This window comes from Pongo abelii, chromosome 16 (genome assembly GCF_028885655.2).
Source record: "Pongo abelii isolate AG06213 chromosome 16, NHGRI_mPonAbe1-v2.0_pri, whole genome shotgun sequence".
NCBI classification, from domain to species: domain Eukaryota; kingdom Metazoa; phylum Chordata; class Mammalia; order Primates; family Hominidae; genus Pongo; species Pongo abelii.
In genome coordinates this window covers 41,366,643-41,388,721 of record NC_072001.2, presented here as the reverse complement: position 1 = coordinate 41,388,721, position 22,079 = coordinate 41,366,643, and the positions used below count along the sequence as shown (strand labels likewise).

Here is a 22,079-nt window from a genome sequence, read left to right as displayed (position 1 = left end):
TTCTTCACTATTCTTTTTTTCCTTTGATATAGACCAAAGATGGTATACTCTAATTTTTTAAAACAGTAATGGAACACAATTTTTTTCATTCTTCCTCCTCTCCATTCAAAGTAAAGATCCCCAGTTAGTTTTTATATAAATAATCTACAGGGATTCAAAAGGTCACAGTCCCCTTAATTAGTCAGATTAGCAATGGCTAAACAGTATCAAGTACTGCAGAATATATCACTGAAACGGAGAAGAGGAAATAGTTTCATCACAGGTTTTTACAGTCCAGCAAGGGCCAAAGAGGTATAGTATACAAGTTAATAGTATTTGTGTTGAGCAACATGGGGCTCGTGGGATCACAGAAATCTGGAAAAAAAAAAAAAAAGTCTTGGCTTATCAAGCCTAGTGTAAATTTTTGCATCTCACACGACTTTAGTTTGGCCACGTATTTATCTGCCGAAACAAGGACAAATCTTGTTGTATTAACAGCCGGGTCACTTCTCATTTTCTTTGCTGACTTACCTTTTTACTGACCATTGTGAATTTCTGTCTAAAAATGTATAATATAGAAATGCAAGAAAAAAACAAATGTACAGATTGTAAAGTTTTTTGATACCTAATGTAAGTTTTCTTTGTGTAATATTTATATGATAAAAGACATTAGGATCCCTGCAACACAAATGTCTTTTGTGTTTCTTCTGCTTCGTGACTATGTAAACACTTTACCTGAATTTTTACTATATTCCACAGCTAAGACCACTGCCCTATTCTATTAATCAAATTGAGTTTTCCTGGAAGGAAAGGCAAAGCAGCTATTCAATTTAAAATTTTCTAAATCTTTTTACAACACGAAGAAGTAACACTACAGAAATATTCACTCTCTTTCCATCTTATTCATAACTTACAGTGGTCCCCAAATATTAAGTCTATAAATATTTACCATTAAAGGAGACAGACTTGAGGTTGTCCCTTCTCTGTGGCTTGTAATTCCACAGTTTCATCTAAGCAAACTAGCACGTAAAGAAGAAATCCTTCGAAGCTATGGATAAAACTGGTAACGACAGTTCAATCCAGGTTACAGACCTACTCAGGGCAATTTATTTGTGGTCATGATTATTTAGAATGATCAGACATAGCCACAATTTTCCCTTAATCCCCAGCTAATTTTTGTTTAACCACACCAATGAAGAGAGAGGAAAAATTTCAGTCACTCAAATTCCTCTGTGGAATGCATTCTGGAACATTTAGATGGGGGTGTATTTATCATTTGGGCAATTCATAATACTTCATACAAAGTAATAAAGTCACACTGACAGCCTGATCCTGAAGGCAAGATTAAACTGCCTGCTCACCTCCCCCAATTTTCATCCCCACATTTCTCTAACCTGTGCTCCTTCCAAGGTATAGATAGTATCACTGCTCAGGACATTTTTCTGGTCACAAATTTTTTTTAGGTTGTCATGCCTCCTCTTGTCACAGATACAGGTAATAAAATGTTTTTTATTTAAAATGTTTTCCTTTTTCTGTTTAATGAGGCAAGGTTTCCCTGATCTGCAAAACAAAAGTAAGTTCAAAGAAAACCCTTGTTTCCCTTTTGATGTGTGCTTATGAGTAATAGTGTGGTGATTATGTTATGGACAGAATACATGCTCTTTATACTGTCCAGCGGAAAGATGACTACTTTAGGCAGAAACTCCCAGTAAGATCATGTCTATATTTGCTATTAGGTACCAGGCTGGACAAAAAGAGAAGAAAAAAGGGGAAGGACAATGAGGTGATTAAAAAATGAAATTGAGAACCAGGCAAAAAAGAATGAAAAGGAGGTATCAAAAGAAGTGTTAGATTTTAGGAAGCAGTGGAGTGCCATTCATCATACTCCATGTTGTATTGCACTCAATTTATAAAACATTTTCACACTATGGCCTTTCCCATTAAGGCCCCAAATCTCCTTCCTGCTGTTCTAGATACTGCTGAACAAATTGTTCTACAAAAGAAATTTTTACTGAACAAAGATTATCAGGAAAATCCCACCTTACAGGAAAGAGTAAAATATTAAGAGTCTATCTGATTCAGCTTTTCATTCAATTAAGGTTTATAGGAATGTGTACAGAGGAGTGGTTTCAGCTCCAACACGATTCCAGGAGCAAGTGCTAAACTTTGATAGGAAATAAGTGATTGCAGTGAATAACCCAAGCAGCACTCCTATAAAGGTACAAAGAAATCTTACGGAAAATCTAATGAAACTGATAAACTATTGTTTCTGCCATATTTACCATAAACCTTTAGTAGTAAAAAAGTTTAAAGTAGTTGCAAATCTCCTTCATCAGCAACTAATGCTACCAAAAAAGAAATGAGGCAGAAATGTAAAGGTTTTAAAGAAGATTTTTAAACTCTTGAAATATTTTACTCAAGTAGTTTTTTTCTTAAAATTTTTTTAAAATTATTTTTCAGAGTTCATAGCTACTGATAAAGGTATTTTCTTAATTATGGAAAGCCTTTTTTCAGCTATCACAAATGAAATTACATCTTTTCATTAAATATAAACACACAAAAAATAAATTTACAAATAACCAAAAAATTTTATATTTTCCTACCTTGAACACATTTCTTCAAAGGGTTAGCTTGAAAAATACATGTCGAAGATTACAGAATATTCAACAGTTACTTTTAGGGTTTTAACATTATTTTAGATTTTACCACAGAGTTTACCAAAAAAATAACAAAAAAAAACCTGCTAAACATCAAATACTACTTGTCCACTGGGAACAATTCAGCTTTCTTTCAGTTGAGTTGGTTAGAACACATTAAGTTGTTATGTATAGGTATTGACCAGAAGCCTACAATGAGATATAGATTTTACACTGAGATTGAAAAAATTTATGGTACCAGCTCTTTTTCTCTAACTTTCTACACTAAGAGAAAAATACATTACTTGGCCTACATTTTAAAGCATTCAAACTAGGCCCTCTGTTAAGTTTTTAACAAATTGTATTTGTACTTAGGTCTTTATGAAACAACCTGAGATGATGGTAAGTGTCTCATTCCTCATTTGACAAATGAGGACAAATCACTCCTTGAGAACTAAGGTCATTTCAATCCATACCACCCCCGACCTAGTGCCATGATTCAAATTCACAACTCTTGATAGCTAAAACTTTGACTGCTCCAACTAGCAAATCACATATAGCCATTCCCTAACTTTGTGTTTCCCAAATCTAGCTGTGAATTAGAATTACCACGGGATGCCTTAGCCCTACCCTTGATCTACTGAAGCAGGAAATTACTGCCTTAATTCTGTGTGATACAGGTCAGCCTGCCTTTTAATATTTGGATATCTAAAGTGAGAGCACAAATGATGAAGAGACCAGTTTATAGGACTATTTCTCACACCATCATGTAAAGTTGGTATGTGTCTTTGCTCCATTAAAGTATTTCTGACCTCAATCTTAAACTTTGCTTTGTCGAATAAAATCATGCTGATTTCAAATCCAATTAGAAAATAAGTATGTACAGTAAAAAGTAAACTTGGGCTTCAATTAATGAAACTTTAACAGAAACATGGCTAGAGAGGAATCTCCTATGAGAGAAAAAAATGATTCACAACTGCCTACTAAATACAACTGGAAGTGCCTTTCCCTATTTTGTAAAATCGAATGAAAAACCCACAAAACACATCCACAGCAATACAGGTGAGGCAAGGGTCTATATTCCTTTCCATTACAGGTGAAATCTTTTATATGTCTCAAACCTGAACAAAATACAGGTAACAATCTAAATTCAATCATGACAATAAAATACTTTCCATTTTCCAAGTCTGATGGTAATAAATATTTACATTTTAAAAAATAATTTTTGTTCTTTTTGTTTTTTAAAAAGACACAACATGCTCAAGGGTACACAGAATATGGAAAAAGTCGTCACTTCATTTGAGAGATCAACTGGTAGTAAAAAACAATGTTCTTACATATTAACCAATTCAAGAATGGTATCACCAGGGAGTCTAACATGGTGTTTACTTCAAAGATGATATTCAAGTATGTTATTTGGAACACTATTTCTAATGTATCTATAAAGAAGCAAGCACTGCTATCTAATTTTTATAGTTTTTAGTATCTTCTATATCCACCTCCTCCACCACCACCACCACCACCACCACCTCCTCCATATGGATCTCCATAGCCTCTCCCACCATAGCCCCCTCTTCCACCATAACCCCCTCTTCCACCATAATCTCCCCTGCCTTGGAAACCTCCTCTACCACCTCCTCCTCCTCCCCCCCACCCTCCTCCCCCTCCCCCACCACCTCCCCAACCTCCTCCTCCACCCCCCCAGCCACCTCTTCCACCCCCACCCCCACCACCTCCTCTACCACCACCTCCACCACCACCACCCCAACCACCCCTTCCACCGCCGCCTTCTTGTCTCTTTTGCCAAGGGGGCATTTCTGGGGGTGGTGGTTCAATTTCATTCGGCCGGCCTCCCCTGTCAGGCACCCTTCCCATCAGCACCTGTGTGAAGAAACATTTTCTTTTAGTTTCTAATATTTCAAAAAAGTTTACATAAAAGTTTCAAGTGATGTTGTTTCTAATAAACAGAAGCCAATATTTAAGGACATGAAAGTATCAGACATGGCAGAACAAATTAATATTAAAAATATTAAGTGTGGAAGGATAAGGAGAAATCTGTTAAAGGATACAAAATCACGGCTAGACAGAAGTAATAAATTCTAGTGTTCTATACCATTGTATGATGACTGTAGTTAATATATAGTTTCAAATAGCTACAAGGAGGATATTGAATGTTTCCAACACAAAGAGATGATAAATGTTTGAGAGGGATATGCCAATTACTCCATCTGATCACTATACATTGTATGTATCAAAACATCACTATGTACCTCATACGTATGTACAATTATTGTGTTTCAATTTAAAAAATAATTTTTTTACTTCCTGTTTACCAAGTCTGAAGAAAAAAGAAAAAAATGAAAATTTTTAAAAAGGAAATATGAAAAAATATAAAATGTGTGATACATGACAAATTCTTTAGAATACATACATATATATATATATATATTTTTTTTTTTTGAGACGGAGTCTTGCTCTGTCGCCCAGGCTGGAGTGCAGTGGCATGATCTCAGCTCACTGCAAGCTCTGCCTCCTGGGTTCACACCATTCTCCTGCCTCAGCCTCCCGAGTAGCTGGGACTACAGGCGCCTGCCACCACGCCCAGCTAATTTTTTGTATTTTTAGTGGAGACGGGGTTTCACCATGTTAGCCAGGATGGTCTTGATCTCCTGACCTCGTGATCCACCCGCCTCAGCCTCCCAAAGTGCTGGGATTACAGGCATGAGCCACCACACCCAGCCTAGAATATATTATTTTTAAACAATCTGAGAGAGTATTTCTGAAACTTAAAGGCTTAATTTTTTTTCTCACTTAAATTTGTTTAGCAAATTCTGTAACAAATGTAGTACCCATTTCACTAAGAAGTTCTTTTAGGAAAACATTTTTTATATATATAACAACATGCCTTACATTCATTAACTTAATATCCATTTATACAATAACAACTCTGGACTTTCCATTGCCATTGATTTGGTAATTGATTATCCAATAAAAGATTATATTCCTAAGCACATTTCATTTCAAAAATGTATGAAGTATATATAACATAGGACCTTAATGAGATCAAAGATTGATATAAAAACTATAATTCCAGGTATCACTGCAAAGAGAGAGAAGGATTCTCAATGAACTACTTCTTTTAAGGAACTTAAGCTCACTTACTTTCAGTGATGATACTAGTATCATATTATTACAAGGAAAACACACAGTTGATATAATTCCTTTACTATGCTTTATAATCTTTTCAAAAATAAACTAGGGAAGAGTTTAAGTATCCAACCTTCTATAAAAAGTAGCAGCTTTATATGCCATGAGCAGAGGAAAGATAGCAATAAGAAGGGTGTCATCTGCTCACCACAGACAAGGGGAAGCCAATAGCTTCCTGCTACTGCCTTTCAGGAAAGAAAGTAAAACAGCAACTACCTCGACCAAAATGACCAATTAATTATACACTTCCATTGATCCTCCAATCAAAACCAAGTTTAGGATTTATGTCACAAATGAAAGACAAAAAGTGCAATATCCTCAAAGTGAGACAAGGTTCTAAGTATGCAACATTCTTTTAAAGATGGCAATGATGTCCTAATTACCAAATCCAAAAAACAGCCTTTCTTGGTTATTATTCTCACTGGTCTCTCTACCAAACATGGCAAGTTGGTGGGCATATGGAGATGCCAGAACTGATCATAAGACTACCCTCAAATAATGAGACCATAAATTATAAACTCAGAAGAGAAGGCCAATGTTACTTACAGAAACAGAACTCTTGATCCAGCAAGAGTAAATTATAACCCAATGCAAGATGTTAGGTAATATATTTAAAGAGAGAACACTTTCAGAAGATAGGACTCAGCCACAGTAGAAGCACAGAGGCAAACACTGGTGATGCCTAACTTAGCAATAATTAGCAAAATGACTTTAAAAACAACCATCCCTCTGAAAAGGTATTTTATCTCAAGTTACACTGAGTGAGAAACGATGCTTTAAAATTATCCAAATCCCTTATTTCTGATTTTTTGCTCTTTTGTAATAAAGTTTGCCATGGAGTGCTCTACCTAAATGAAGAGGACATGCCAGTTAAGCTGACATAAACATACTAAATTAGTTTATTTTTATTGCTGTTGTAAAGTGAAAAACTCAGATTCCTTGAGCTCGTTTAAACAGACTACTGTCAGAGAAATGGATGTATACTCCAAATCAGGAAACAGAAGCTCAAAGAGGTTCAGTAGCTTGCTCAGGGTCATTTCTGTAAGTAAATGATAGAGCTAGGTTGGGAACCCAGATTGGTCTGACTCTAAAGCACAAACTCTTCTTCCCTTTACACCAAGGATATAACTAATCTGTCAGTACTTGAAACAATTCCGAAAGATTCTTACTGACAAAAAATGATTGCTTTTTAGAAAGATGGAAGATAATTCTTGCTAAAGCTTTGACAAAAACAATTTATAATTCCTCTAATTCAGAAAATACTTTGATTTATGAATACACAAATTCAAGTGAACACACACACATACACAAAAATAACATAACTAAGCCTAGACGGAACCCCCCTGCCACTCTTTTTTCTAAACATTTACCAGGACATGAAAGAAAAATAGACTAAAATCTATAAAAACATTAAGTAAGATATTAGCAATTCACTTTCCACTGTGCTGAAAGAAACACCAACCTTATTAATGGCACATGCGGTCTTCTCCCGGCTGGTGCCACTACTTGTCCTAATGATCTTGGATAGATCTTCACGAGCAGCAAGTAGATGTGCCATTGTAATTGTTGTTTTGGGTGACAAAGCATAACGCTTAGGCTGATAAATTCTTGCTATATCATCTGTTTTTACCTAAATGACAAGAGTTAAGGAAAAAAGGAACAAAAGTACATTTTAATGAAAGAGCAAAAACAATCATAATCTTTAGAAAGAAAGAAAAGGAGATAATGCGTAAGCAAGGAGTTAGAAAAGAGCAAAAACACCCAAATATCTGAGAATTTATGAATAATTTAGAACAAATAAAATAGACCAACAGGTGTTAAAAATATGTAACTACCAGCAACAACTCGCTAAAAAATAACAAAAAAATTTTTATACATATTAACAAAAAATACCTAAAAAATAGTTTTACCAAAACCACATACAGGACATTTAAAAGGGAAACATCAGTAAATCTTGCAAAAACAAAAGGAAAACTTGCATAAATGGTAAGAAATAGAAATACCAAGTTTCTGTATGGGAACATCAAATATTATTGTCAGTTTTCCCCCAAATTAACTTATAATCCTATATAAATAGTTTTTGAGAGAATGAAAAAAAAATCTAAAGTTAAATCCAGAAACTCAATATGCAAGAATAACTAAAAGCATTTTGAAATATAATCCTACCAAATACTAATATGCTATAATACAGAATTATCATCATCTTATCAGTTAACATTTAATGAGAACATATTAAATGTGCCAGGATGCTGTTCACTTAGTAAGGCATTATTTCTTTAATCCTCAAAATATCCTTTTAGAGTGGTTGGTTTTTATTATCCCCTTTTGCAGATGGAAAAAAAAAAATTAGGCATAGAAAGCTTAAGTTAGTTTCCCCAAAATATAGAGAGAATCCTAGCTCTGCCCACTTACTAACAAAGGTCTACCTGACCCCCAAGCACAGGTCTAGTATAGATAACAGTTTGCTATCCTACCTCCATCTAATTAACTAGAACTTGGGAGAAAAAAAAACAGATTGATGAAATAGTACATTGAGACTCAGAGCCTCATAAATCTATGAATGCAATAAATGATAAAGGAGACATCACAGATCAACGAGAAAAGGAAAGGATTATCTTTTAAATGGTGCTGGAATGACCTGGTGGCTATCTGTAATAATAACAATAATACAGCATACCATATAACAAAGGGAATTCCAAAGAGAATAAAAAGTTAACTGTTTGAGGTTTAATTTACAATTTAAAAACAACTACATTATAAAAATTAAAATTTCTGTACTTCAAAAGATATAAAACAACATCTAATGACAACTGGGGAAAATATTTTCAACAAATAATTCAACCAGCAAACTTCCTTTATATATAAAAAGCTCAAACACAAAAAGAAAACAGAATTCTATAGGAAAAAAAAATGACAAGACATATAAATAGAAGTTAAAAAAAGGAAATTCAAATTAATAAGCTTATGAAAACAGTTCAACTTTGTCAATAATAAGAACAGACAAAACAAGTTAGTCTTTTTAACATCAAGTTAGCAATGAAGAGGCTAAAGTGAGACAACATTTCATTTACCTTACTGGTAGGAGTTTAAATTCATATAAACTTAAGTGGAAAACAATTTGGCCACGGGAAGTGAGAGCATTAAGAGGCAAAACCTTTGACGCAGTAAATTTCCTTTAAGGAATCCACCTTAAAATTTTACTTTGAAATTTATATATAAAAATTATACATAGAAACATGCCTGGTATTGTTAATATAGAAAAAAATGTATAAAATAAGAGAAGTAAATTATTGAATCACTAAATGATAAAATATAATGCAGCCATAAGAAGGATACTGAAAGAAATTTAGTACTGTTACATGCTATGACGTGAATAAACCTTGGAAACATTATGCTAAATCAAAGCCAGATGGAGAAGCCACATATTGTATGATTCCATTTATATGAAATGTCCAGACAGGCAAATCCATGGAAACGTAAAGTATATTATAGTAATGGTTGCCAGGGCATGGAGGTAGGGAGTACTGGGAATGACTGCTGAGAGGTAGCTATGTCATTTTGGGATGATGGAAGTGTTATGGAATTACATATAGGGTTACACAACATAGTGAACAGACTAAAAACCACTGAATTGTACACTTTAAAATGGTATATTTTGACCAGGCACAGTGGCTCACTCCTGTAATCTCAGCACTTTGGGAGGCTGAAGTGGGAGGATTACTTGAGGCCAGGAGTTTGAGACCAGCCTGGGCAACGTTGCAAAACCCTGTCTCTATAAAAAATAAAACAAAATTTTTAATTAGCTAGGTGTGGTGGCACACGTCTGTAATCCCAGCTGCCTGAGCAAAGGCCGCAGTGGGAGGATCACTTGACCCTCCAGTGAGTTGCAGTGAGCTATGATGATGGCACTGCACTCCAGCCTGGGCAACAACAAGACTACAACTCAAAAATAAAAATAAAATGGTAAATTTTATGTTAATTATATCTCAAAAAAATTAAAAATTAATTTTAAAAAGGGTACTAAAATAGAGTTTTTAGAGATATTGGAAAATGGTTACAATATATTTAGTGAAAAAGCAAGCTATAAAATTACATTCACAATATTATCTCAATACTAGCAAAACAGTGAAGAAAAGAAACTACATAACCTTTTTAATAAATGACTATAATCTTTTTGAAGGGCAATTCTGGAGTATGCATCAACAGCCTTAAAATCATTTCCCTTAATCAAATAGTTCACTTTTAGGAATACATCATGGACATGAACAAAAATTTAGCTGTCAAGGATTTTATTACAGAGTCAAAGAGACAAAATTAGAGAAAACCTCAGTGTCTATCAATACAGTATATATATGCATATAATAAAATACTGTGCAAAGATTTAAACTGCTGTAAAACAAAGTTGATGACAGTCACTCAACAATATCAGACACATTTTTCTATCATGAATATAGGGAGAAAATGATAAAGATATAATAAATTCAACAAGAAAAGAAAACTTAGTATACAAATGCATATAATCATATAATCAATTGAAAAAGACCAAATGAAAGGCTAAAACTGATCCATAGTCTAAGGAAAATATATTTTTAAAAACTTTCCCAAATAAGAAAAAAACAAAAACACAACCTCCTTGTCCTAAAACATGAAGAAAAAAGACCAACATGAGAAGATAAAATATCAAGATATTTCCTAAAGGAATATTTGCTCAAAGCTCCCATTTAAGTCCAGTTAAGGGGTCAAACATGCCCATGAATCTATGTCACTGAATGTTGAAAGAATATATCAAAACTCATTTATTTTGGATTTCTCTGTAATCTTAATGCCAACATTGAAAATATCAAAGTACGTTAAGACAATTTTAATGCAACTACCCTTCGCAATTTGCCTAATATTCCTACGTTCTTTTTTCTCATTAAAATTCTGTTAGGTTAAACTGGAGACTCAACATACATACAACCTCTATTTAAGTTTCCAGAGCTCAGTAATGCTGGTGCTTCCCACACATCTGAACTCTATTCCATTTCTTGAGGTAAGCAATCATGTCATCTACTTCGTTGGTAACTTATAGCTCTTAACAGCACTCGAGCTTCTTGCACAAAGCAGTTACTCCAATGAAATACACAGACATCCCTGGAGTTTATCCTGGTGCACATAAAGAAGTGAATCAGGCTTTAACCACCCAAGAAGCTGATTAGATATTACACACACAAATCTTCTATACCTAATCATAGGGAGTACTAAGATGTTCATCCTGAACCAGGTACATAGTACCTGACATATACAAAGTGCTGAATGTTTATTAAAGAAAATGCATGAATGATAGTCTTCAATCCCTGTTCTAATCACTCTTCACTTTTCTGTATCTGTCAGGTGTTTGGAAAGGGACTCTATGTAAAACACATGAGGGAGGATTTCTAAGTAAATGAATCATACTGAAGACACTAAATTATAAAAGGTACATATATCCTATGACAAGGAGAATGAAAGAGAGACAGATAAAAAGGGAACCACCATTTCAAAACACTCAAAGTCTATTTGTAAAATAGTCCATCCCTCCAACCCCTGGTGACATGCTGCTTACTCCTTTCCTGGACAAAGAAAAATACAGTATATAGGAAAAAAAAAATGAGGTTTATCTTCCTGAGAAAATGAGCAGCTACAAAGACTACACGTTGGCATTAAGAATTGCCACAGCACATCGGCCAGCTCCAAAACCTGACATTAATGATCCCTAATAACGACTGTAGTTCCCAACAGGCTTTATAGTGCTTTACTCTTTTTTTTTGTTTTAAGAGACTGTGACTCGCTAGGTTGATCAGGCTGGTTTTGAACTCCTGGCCTCAAGTAATCCTCCCAGCTCAACCTCCCAAAGTGTTGAGATTATAGGTGTGAGCACAGCACCTGCCCCCCAACCCCAACTGCCTTTATCATTAGAGACAGAGTCTTGCTCTGTCGCCCAAGCTGTAGTGCAGTGGCATGATTATAGCTCACTGCAGCCTCAAACTCCTGGGCTCAAGCAATCCACCCGCCCCAGCCCCAGCCTCCTGAGTAGCTGGGACTATAGGCACACACTACCATGGCCAGCCAGTGCTTTACTCTTAAATATGGACAGCCAAAAACTACCGTGCAGCTGAAGAAGCCACCAACATGGGAGAGACCAAGAAAAACAAATAAACAAAAAATTATGCTAGAGGAAACAGATAATTGAAAGCAAAAAAAAAAAAAAAAAAGCAAAGTTTCTATCTTTAATCAAGCTGATAGCATACCAAAAAATATTTTTAAAAAATCAAGAATCAAAAAGAATTTATGGAAATTTTAAAAATAATTGCAGAAACAAAAATTCAACACCAAGTATAAAATAAAGTTAAAAACATTTCTGAGAAACTGAATCAAAAAAGGGAGAGAGAAAATGAGAGGAAAAAATAAAAAACTTAAGCGAGTCTATCTAGAATGTTTAATATCTGACTAAAGCATTTCAGAAAGAGAATAAAGAAAACAAAAGGGAAAAATTAATAAAGGAAAATATAAAAGCTAAAACAGTCTACATATCGAAAGGTCCATCTAGTAGGGCACAATGAATGAAAAAAAAACTCAGACCAACACATATTGTGCAATTTCAGAACTCCAAGGATAAAGAGCCCAAAAGCTTACAGAGAAACATAACAGGTCACACAAAAACACAGAGAATGGAGTCAGTTTTCTTAATAGCAGCACTAAATACTTGAAAACGATGAAGCAATGCCTTCAATACTCTTAGAGAAATACATTTTCAACCTAGAATTTTATATTCAAATGTGAAAGCAGACTAAACATTTTCAAAATGCAAAGAGATTGACAAAAATCACCTCCTATGCACTCCTTGTTTGGAAATTACTTGTGGATTTCCTACAGCAGAACAAGGGGATAAACAAAGAGTGAGCCATGGGATCTAGAAGGTAGTAGAGCAGCGAAGGATAGCCAAGCAAACAGCAAAACTGCAGTAAGTGGATGCAAGTTTCTGAGAGAAAAAGTATACAGAAAATGGAGAACTCATTAGAAGACCTAATTTTTTAAAGTACAGTTTTTTAAAAAAAAAAGCATTTTATCATATTGCAGAAATACAATGCAAGAAAAAATAAAATTCATTTAGAAGCCCCTTTGTAGGCTGACTAGCCCTCCAAAGAGGTCCACATCCTAATTCCTGGAACCTGTGAATGTTACCTTGCAGATGCAGGTATGATTAAGTTAAACATCTTCAGATGGAGAGGTTATTCTGTATTATCTGTGTGGGCCTAACATAATCACAGGGGTTCCCATAAGGGAGAGACAGGAGTGTCAGAGACAGAAGACGATATGACAATGGAAGCAGAGAGAGAGAGAAAGGCTGGAAGATTCTACTGGGCTACTGGCTCTGAAGAGAGGAGATGAAGCCAACAGCTAAACTATACAGGTGGCATTTAGAAGCTAGGAAATGCAAGGAAACAGATTCTCCCCTAAAGGATCCAGGAAGAATGCAACCCTGCCAATACCTTCACTTTAGGACTGCTCATCTCCAAATTTTAAGAGAATAAATCTGTATTACTTAAGCTACTAAATTTGTGGTAAACTTTCACAGCAGCCATAGGAAACTAATACATCACATGGAAAGAGACATCATGTGAAAGACAAGAAGGTAACAGAAGCACCACACTTAGGAGAAGCTAATGCCTGATGATCTGAGGTGGAACAGTTTCATGCCAAAACCATCGCCCTGCCCCCCAGCCCTCCATGGAAAAACTGTTTTCCACGAAACCAGTCCCTGGTGCCAAAAAGGTTGGGAACTGCTGGCATAAGTGACCCCAACTGATCTAGCATGGAATAGAACTGCCCAGTTAATTCAAAAAATGTAAAAATAATAATACCTGAAATTCCACTTGCAATCAAGATACAGTAATCGGCACCAGATTAACTCTCCCACCTGAAACAACTAAAAAACTGGATAACCCATGTGATGTGAACCAATGATAGTCAGACACTGGACATCAAGGAACACAGGACAATGATCCCTAAATGAGGAGAAACCCTATAATTGTCTCAGCTTACTGCCTGGAGAGTTTCCAGGCAATGATGCAGGGGAGGGAGAGAGGGGGTGAGGAGTGATCCCAGACTAAGCATGGGTACAGATTGAAGGCATAAAATGGGAGTGATGGGAGACAGCTCTTTAGAAAGCTATCTGAAGAGATTCAAATTTGGAAATGCCCTCACCTCCCAACCCCCTCTTCAACTGAAACACATTCTATATTCATCCAGCCTTAAGATACTTTTAAAGCCTGTTGGCATCAGTGCTACCTGCAACTATTCTTATATCCTGCTTTCTTGTTACGTTACTCACTATATCTATCTCATTATCTCATATGATGCCCCTTCTTTTATGCATATCCTGGCATAAATCACAATATCTATGAGTTTAAAACAAATGTCAAAAATGTGGGGAGAAATTAAGTTATATGCAACAGGGATTTATACAAGACCAGGTTCATCTTGTAAAACCAGTAGTTGGCCTGGGCATGTAGTTGAGATAGTGATGAAGTACAAATGTGGCATGGTTATATAACAGACAAGCAAGCCAGAAGAGCTGTTATAGGCTACCACCTACAGGACACATATGGGAAAACAGCCTTACCTTTGCTCTATCAGACCATCCAAAGGACTGTACAGTCACATCTAATCGTTTCATTAACATTCGTCGGCGGCACTCATATTCACAGGAAAGAGCATCATTGATTCTTTCCAGTTGTTCCTAAAAAATTTGGAAACAAAAATAATAAACTTTAGATTCTTTCATTCTGCAAAGAAAAGAAATCTGAAAATTGTGCTAAGTACGTCCCACTGAGTCAAAAGATATTGTACTTACTGACCATTTTCTGTTCCCATAAGACTTTATGGTAAATTATTTAAATACTAAAGCATAATTGAAAGAACATTTATGATATCCAGAAGACATTAAACATACAAATTAAACTCCACCCGTTGGTAGAGTATACTTTATCTACAATCAAATTTGTTAATTTAAGTAAAACATTTACCTGCTAAGCAGTCTGGACCAATAAGGAAAGAAAATACCAATAACTCATCTTGCTGGCTTTGAGCCTCTGTTCTTTTCAAGTCACAACTGTGCTAGCACATTGAGCACTATCAATATCCTCAGCCAGGTATTTTTAAAAATTAATTAATAATTTAACTAAAGAAATGTTAGGACATATTACTCCAGAATATCAATCAATTTTAATTCTACAAAATAATATATGCATGCTACATATTCCAAAATAGATGTTCATTTATAAAATTAAGTCATATTCACTAATTTAATTACATAAAACTAATAACAAAAAGGGGGATTTACCGCCTGTTCTGAATTTAAATCAATTTTCAGCAGTGGTTTTCCCACATGATTTTTCTGGACCTTTGAGAGAACATCTTTCACCTAAAAGTAAATATAAAAGATTGTGAAAAATGTATATTCCTAATTTAAAACAATCTTATGCTTGTTTAAAGTATCGCTCTGAACACTACAGAATAAAATATTAAAGTGACATAATTAAAATATACCATCACACACCAGAATACCACTACAATACAGAGTATCTTTTTCAAAAAAGCACATTATATTCATTCAAGCTATAGAGCACATTCTTTCCCAGCGTAAGAACGAACATACACAGACAGCTACAGAAGTACCTAGGTTCTACTATGAGAATCTGTGTCTTAATGAAATAACTTTGGAGTTCCTACTTAAGATAGCACTTTCTTACTTCCTAGTAAATTTTCAAAAGGATACTAAAACCTTTAACCAGCACATTTATTTTTCTCAAATAAATGCTACATACACATTCCAGTTGTATGTATTCTAGTTCATTGTTCAGCAAGACAACATAAGGGAGCAATCCCTCTCTCTCAATTACAGTCATCACATACATATTTTCATTACTTGTGCAAAGCCCCTAATTTAAATTACTTGAAACATTTTTATTTTGATAAACAAGATATTAGGCATTTACTTTTCCTTTAGCAATATCAGGGTCGTTCAGTAATTTATCCTCCTAACTAAAGGATTAATTTACCTTCCTGACTGGAGAATCCATCATTAGCTAAATAAAATATTTACAAAACCAAATGAAATATTTACAGTTTTTTTTTTACAAGGTAACCAAAGGAAACAACCAAGGGCAGTTCAGATTTTAAGGAGCATGAAGCTTGTTTAATGTTGGGGGCACTCTTTAAGGAAAGAATTCAAAATTAGCTTGGAAGCTGGGGTTGTAATGTGGAGTAACTGTAAATGGGCACAGTTGAGGTTTCTTCTGAGGGTGATGGAAAAGCTCTAAATTCAAGAGTTTGGTGATGGCTGTTTAACTCTGTAAATATACTAAAATTCACTGAACTATATATATATACTTAAAATGGGCAAACTTTATGGCATGATTACATTTCAAAAATGGTGTTTTTAAAAAATTAGCTTAGAAAGAACCTGTGCAAATGAGAGACCCCAAAACTTCAGCTTTAGTAGCTTCACAGCAAATCTACATCTACAATGATACAATTTCTCTACTGATACAATTTGTACATATTTTAAAGAAATTATTAATTTATTTTCTTAAAATGGACCATTTCTGTAGATTCTCCAACTGTTGTAAATATCTCCAATTTTAGGTTTTTTCATACATTATAAAAAGTATGACTTGTAACTCCTTACTCCAGAGGAATTCTCAATGTATACTTGTAGTTTGTTACGTGTAATCGCATTCAGCTCCATTCCTAGGATTCCAACATTACGTAATAGTTTTAATAAATCTGAAAATCACTTGTTATAGAGTAAGTTAAGGGCACAGGCTCTGGAGGTTGCCTACCTGGGTTTAAACCTCAGGTCTACCACCATTTAGAAATTTGCTTGTTTAACTTATTAGATCTTTCAGTACCTCAGTTTCCTCACATGGTTGTCTAGGTAATACAACACAGGGGTGATGTATTACCCATAACCATGGGTGATGTGAGAATTGAGTTATTACATGTAAACATTTAGAACCACCTCACATGGGTGATGTGAGAATTAAGTGAGTTATTACATGTAAACATTTAGAACAGTGAATGCTATATATTTGCTGTTATTATACCACCACTATATATTTGTTGTAATTATACCACTATAAATACACATTTGAACAACTTGAAGTTAGAAAATAATACTTTCCTTCCCCAATGGTAACAAAGTGTCTTCTGGACACATCACATGCAGAAGAAAGAAAACATGAAAATTTTTACTTTTGGTTAAAAACTGAATAGAGTAGGAAGACCTTTTAAGTAAATATTTAGCCAAGATGGCCATAGTAACAACTACCTTACAATTAGTATGCCAGTATTTGAACCTAGGCATTACAGACTACTTCAAGTAGGGCAAAGAGGTAATTGAGAATGTTGTTAATACTAAATAAAAACCATAAAACGGAATAGCCTCTTTGAGAAGCACTAGAAAATTATAATGAGCTCAGAAATCTGTCTCAATTTGAAATAGTCCCAGAAAATTTAGGCAACCCCAGATCAGTCTTCATCCAGAGGAAAACAGAAAAAAATTCTGAAGAGTAACTTGTTAACTCTATAAGAATGTTCTTGAGCTGATTTTCACAGACTTACTCTCTGGTTTGCAAGTTCTACCAAAAAAAATTTTTTTAATATTCTGTTTTTATCTTAATGATACTATAATTCTCTTACATTAAGACAAACCTTATTTTTCAGTTCATAAATTATCAACGCAAAAGAGATCTTTACTGAACAAGGATTTAATTTAAGGCTCTGTGTCTAAAAATGGAGTTATGTACTTATTCTTGAAGGTTAGGCAAGAATTTTATTTTCCTTTAAAATGAAACCTGTATTCTTCCCCTAGAGGACTGCATATTTAACAAATGAAACCCAGGAACTAGGCCAGAATTTGGTCTGTGAGAGTAGCATCCTCTCTAATATATGGCTTGACAGGGAACAAGCGTTGTTTAGTAATTGAAAAAGAAAATGCCAAAGTACATAAGGTACATAGTTTGTAGTTGTTTTTAACTACCCCCATCAGGGTACTAATTAATACATTCTTCCATTCATTATATAATGCACTTACTCTTACTAAACATTTATCCACCAAAAACTGTGCATGCTCACTGCCAAAGAAACCACTCTGCAATTCTATTAACATCCATTTTTTAAAAAGTTTAGTTTCCTTTGACTTTGTAGGATAACTCTACTTCTACTTCTTTCTTTCTTTCTTATACTACATTACAACCCTGGTTAAGAAAGTGATCCTTAAATTTGCTAAGTGATTTCTATCATGGTAAACTCTGGCAAAGCTGAAGGCCAGTAACTCATTAAGATTTGATTCCTGAATATTAGCTATTGACAGATTAGGTCACATGCCTGTTAAGTCTGAATCCAAAACTGGGTTTATATGAAGATAAACTCTTGAAATAAAATGTATACCTCATAATTATAGGGAATAGTTTCATTTTTAATGTAGCACTTACATGTTAGCATTCAGTTGAATTTTGGAGAAAATAAAACAAAGATAATACCTTTGACTCCACCTGGTTTAGCATATGCGGAATGTCAGAAGTTGTTGACTTGGGTATACCAAGTGTATCAAACATAGCTTGAACTTCCTGATAAATTTCACTATTTTTATCTAATTGAGAATTTTTATGTTTCTTGTTCTGTAATATCTGTGAAGCTTGAAGTTCTGTACTTAAAAATACTACAATAAAGAGAAAATAAATAATGTTAATACATGTATAAGAATCTCTTAAAATATTTTACTGAAATTATTTATTCACTTAAAACAAGTATCAATTAATACCAATAATGCCAACTTACAAAGACCCAAAGAACAACACCAACAGTTGTAGAACACTGTACACTTATAAACGAAGTGATTCCCTAGTCCATGGCAAGTGTTACTTTTTTTTTAAATGAAATGAGAAAAAACAACTAACTAAAGCTATATAAAATAGACACCCTATTAAATGCATTTACACTGTCAATGCCACTTTAAATGGTTGGTTCTTTTCACACTGGAGGAGCCCTAGCAGCTCCTACTGGAGTTAAGCAGGCAAAGATACAGGTCCCCAGAAAACAGCAGCGTAACTTTCATCTACTTTACCTAGAGAGGTTTAACCTTAGTTTGAAACAGATGAATGGGTACAAAAAAAAAGGGCACTACAAGCGAAAAACTAAAATGAATTTACTTAATACTACCAGGAAAAAGAGAAATAGTTTATTTTATTCTCTTTGATTTCACACTAGCTGGTTTCAGTTCGATTTTAATTAACATATTAAATGATCCAGATTGCTATTTCAATAAGTACATGTTTACCAAGGACCTGTTCTGAGCCAGGAATGGTGTGAACAATGGGGATGCCAAGTCAAGGAAGATATGATGCCTACCCTCAAAGAGTATAAAATCCAGTAGTTGAGACCCACCACCAAATCAACAATTTAAGAACAGATAAGAATGTGTAAGACTCTGATAAATTATTCTCTGTCTTATATGTACAGAGCACGCAGGTCAGGGGAGAACATATAGCTCTAACTGATCTATAAGCACATACAGCAATTTGAGTCAGGATAAACCGCCCCAAACTGTTTACAAGTCCCTTTACTTTCACCGTTTCATCTAATCCTTTCAATAGCCATATTTAAGAAAATTACTCAAAAATCTTAAATGGTTATAGTCTTGTTTTAAAGAAACTCTTCACTACGGTAGGTAAGACTTTGTTTTTGGCTGGGCGTAGTGGCTCACGCCTATAATCCCAGCACTTTGGGAAGCTGAAGCAGGCAGATCACCCGAGGTCAGGAGCTTAAGACTAGCCTGGCCAACATGGTGAAACCCCAACTCTACTAAAAGTACAAAAATTAGCCAGGGGTGGCAGCAAGCGCCTGTAGTCCCAGCTACTAGGGAGGCTGAGGCAGGAGAATTGCTTGAACCCGGAGGCAAAGGTTGCACTGAATTGAGATCGTGCCATTACACTCCAGCCTGGGTGACAGAGCAAGATTCTGTCTCAAAAAATAAATAAATACTTCGTTTTTATTTGTTTAGTTAAAATTAGACATAAACGCCACAATTTAATATAGCAGTTTTAACTTCAGCTGAGCAAAAATACATCTGAAAAACAATTTAAAACTACAGGTGCCAGGGTCCCATCCTCTGAGATTCTGAACAGTAGATCTAGAAGTAGGAGTTGGGCATCTGTGGTGGTTTGTTTTAGACCCAGTGTGATTGCCAAGGTCAGGCAAGATTGAGAGTCACTGGTTTAAAGACTTTTCCATGCCGTCTACACTTGACAGTTTAAAGAGTCAAGTACCAAAATATTAAGATCAATTATTAAACTTTAAGACCAATATTAAACTTTCCTTATGAGGACTATACTAAGGTCCTTCTGACTTAAAAACTTCATTAAGACCAGGTATGGTGGCTCAGGCTCGTAATCCCAGTATTTTGGGAGGCTAAGGTAGGAGGACAGCTTGGGCCCAGGAGTTTAAGACCTACCTGGGCAACACAGACCCATCTTTACAAAATATTTTTTAAAAATTAGCTAGGCATGGTGGTGTATGCCTGTAGTCCCAGTTATGCAGACTGAGGTGAGAGGATCGCTTGAGTTCCAGAGTTTGAGGAGCTACAATCGCACCATCACACTCCAGCCTGGGCAACACAGTGAGACCCCATCTCATAATAAAAACTTGATTAAACTTGATTAAAACAGATAACCAGTTTTTCAAAAATTTATATTTTAGACAGAACCTTGGCTGAAGTCTACCTTTGCTCTATGGAAACATGCTTTCTCCATGTAATAGTACAAACAAGAGTTTAGCATTTACGATGCTAATCCATGAAGATAGTAAGCAGTACAGGGAAAATTAGGCCTTCTTCCTTTTGCAGATCCTTAAATTCCCCCTTCCCAGAGGCAATCACCATTAATTTCTTGGGTATCCTTTTAGGCATGTGTGTGTGTGTGTATTCAAGATACCTAGTAGCCATCTATGTGCTTTTGTTCCTTTTATACAAACAAGAACGTGCTATACATGTTCTGTATATTTATTTTGTATTTACCAACATATCTTAGAGCTAATTTCACATCAGCACATTTGATTTATCTGCATTCTTCCTATTACCTATCTAGTGACATCACTGCATTAATGTACCACTTCTATTTATCTATATTTATGGACACTCAGGTTTCTGGTCTTTTTGCTACTACAATGTCATAATGAACATGGTTTTCATTTATCTTTGTACACTTGGGGAAATAGATATATATTCATAGACAAAGAATTGCCAAGTCAAAAGAATTGCCAAGTCCAAAAGCCAAGTGAATTTTAATGTGACATTGAAAATATGTCCTCCTAAGAGGCTGTACAAGTTATTCTCCCACCACAGTCTAATGTCTGTAGTATACGAAAAGGCTTACTCTCCCAAACTTCTATTATGATTTTTTGAGTGAAAAATGGTATCCTGTCATAAGTGATATTGTGCATCTTGTCATGCTTAGAAGCAGTTAAAAAAATTTTTTCTGTAGAATGCATGTTCATGTCTTATGTATTTTACACATTTTCCCAGTGAATTTTTATCTTTTTCCTGTTGGTTTATAAAAGCTGTTTACATAGTATAGAATTTGGCCCTTTTAATTTTATACATGTTGCAAACACTTTCAAAAAGAACATGAAGAAGCTTATTACATCAATATGATTAAAACAGTCAAACTGAAGAAAGACTAGATGCTGGTAAGACTGTGAATTGGTATAACCTTCCTGGAGCAAAATATGGCAATATACATCTAGACCAGAGACTATTTTAAATGTTCATAATCTTTGTCTAAGTAAGCAAAAATATAAACAAGGAAATCATTTTAAAATAGAAAAAAATCCAAATACCTCCAAATTTGAAATCTATTACACATAATGTTATGTCAATAGCAGAGCCAATTTAGTTTTTCAAAAAAAAAAGGATAGGGAAATAAAGAGAAAAACGTCACATCAAATGAAGAGGAGGAGGAGAAGGATCTGAAACAGGATCTTAATCTTATTTAAGAGTGAGTGCGAGTGTGAGAGTGTGTGTGTATGTACACAGAAAACAAAGACACAATATTCTCTCTAGGGAGTGAGATTATAAATGCTTTTCTTCTTTATGTTTTATGTATTTTCTAAGATTTCTATGATAAGCATGTAATTTTTGCACATATAAAATTTACCATTTTAATCATTTTTAAGTAT

The 22,079-nt window shown here is 34.7% G+C and overlaps 1 protein-coding gene across 1 annotated transcript in view; it reads right to left on the bottom strand.

Moving 5' to 3' along the window:
- Nucleotides 1–2,547: 2,547 nt before the first annotated feature.
- FAM98B (family with sequence similarity 98 member B) overlaps nt 2,548–22,079 on the bottom strand; it is a 32,157-nt gene continuing 12,625 nt past the window's right edge. The window contains exons 4-8 of the mRNA XM_024232898.3: nt 18,389–18,567; nt 15,187–15,267; nt 14,467–14,583; nt 7,285–7,452; nt 2,548–4,496 (exon numbers count right to left, since the gene is read on the bottom strand). Of these exons, the coding sequence (XP_024088666.2) occupies nt 4,095–4,496; nt 7,285–7,452; nt 14,467–14,583; nt 15,187–15,267; nt 18,389–18,567 (947 nt within the window). The 3' untranslated portion in view covers nt 2,548–4,094. The remainder of the gene's footprint in view (nt 4,497–7,284; nt 7,453–14,466; nt 14,584–15,186; nt 15,268–18,388; nt 18,568–22,079) is intronic.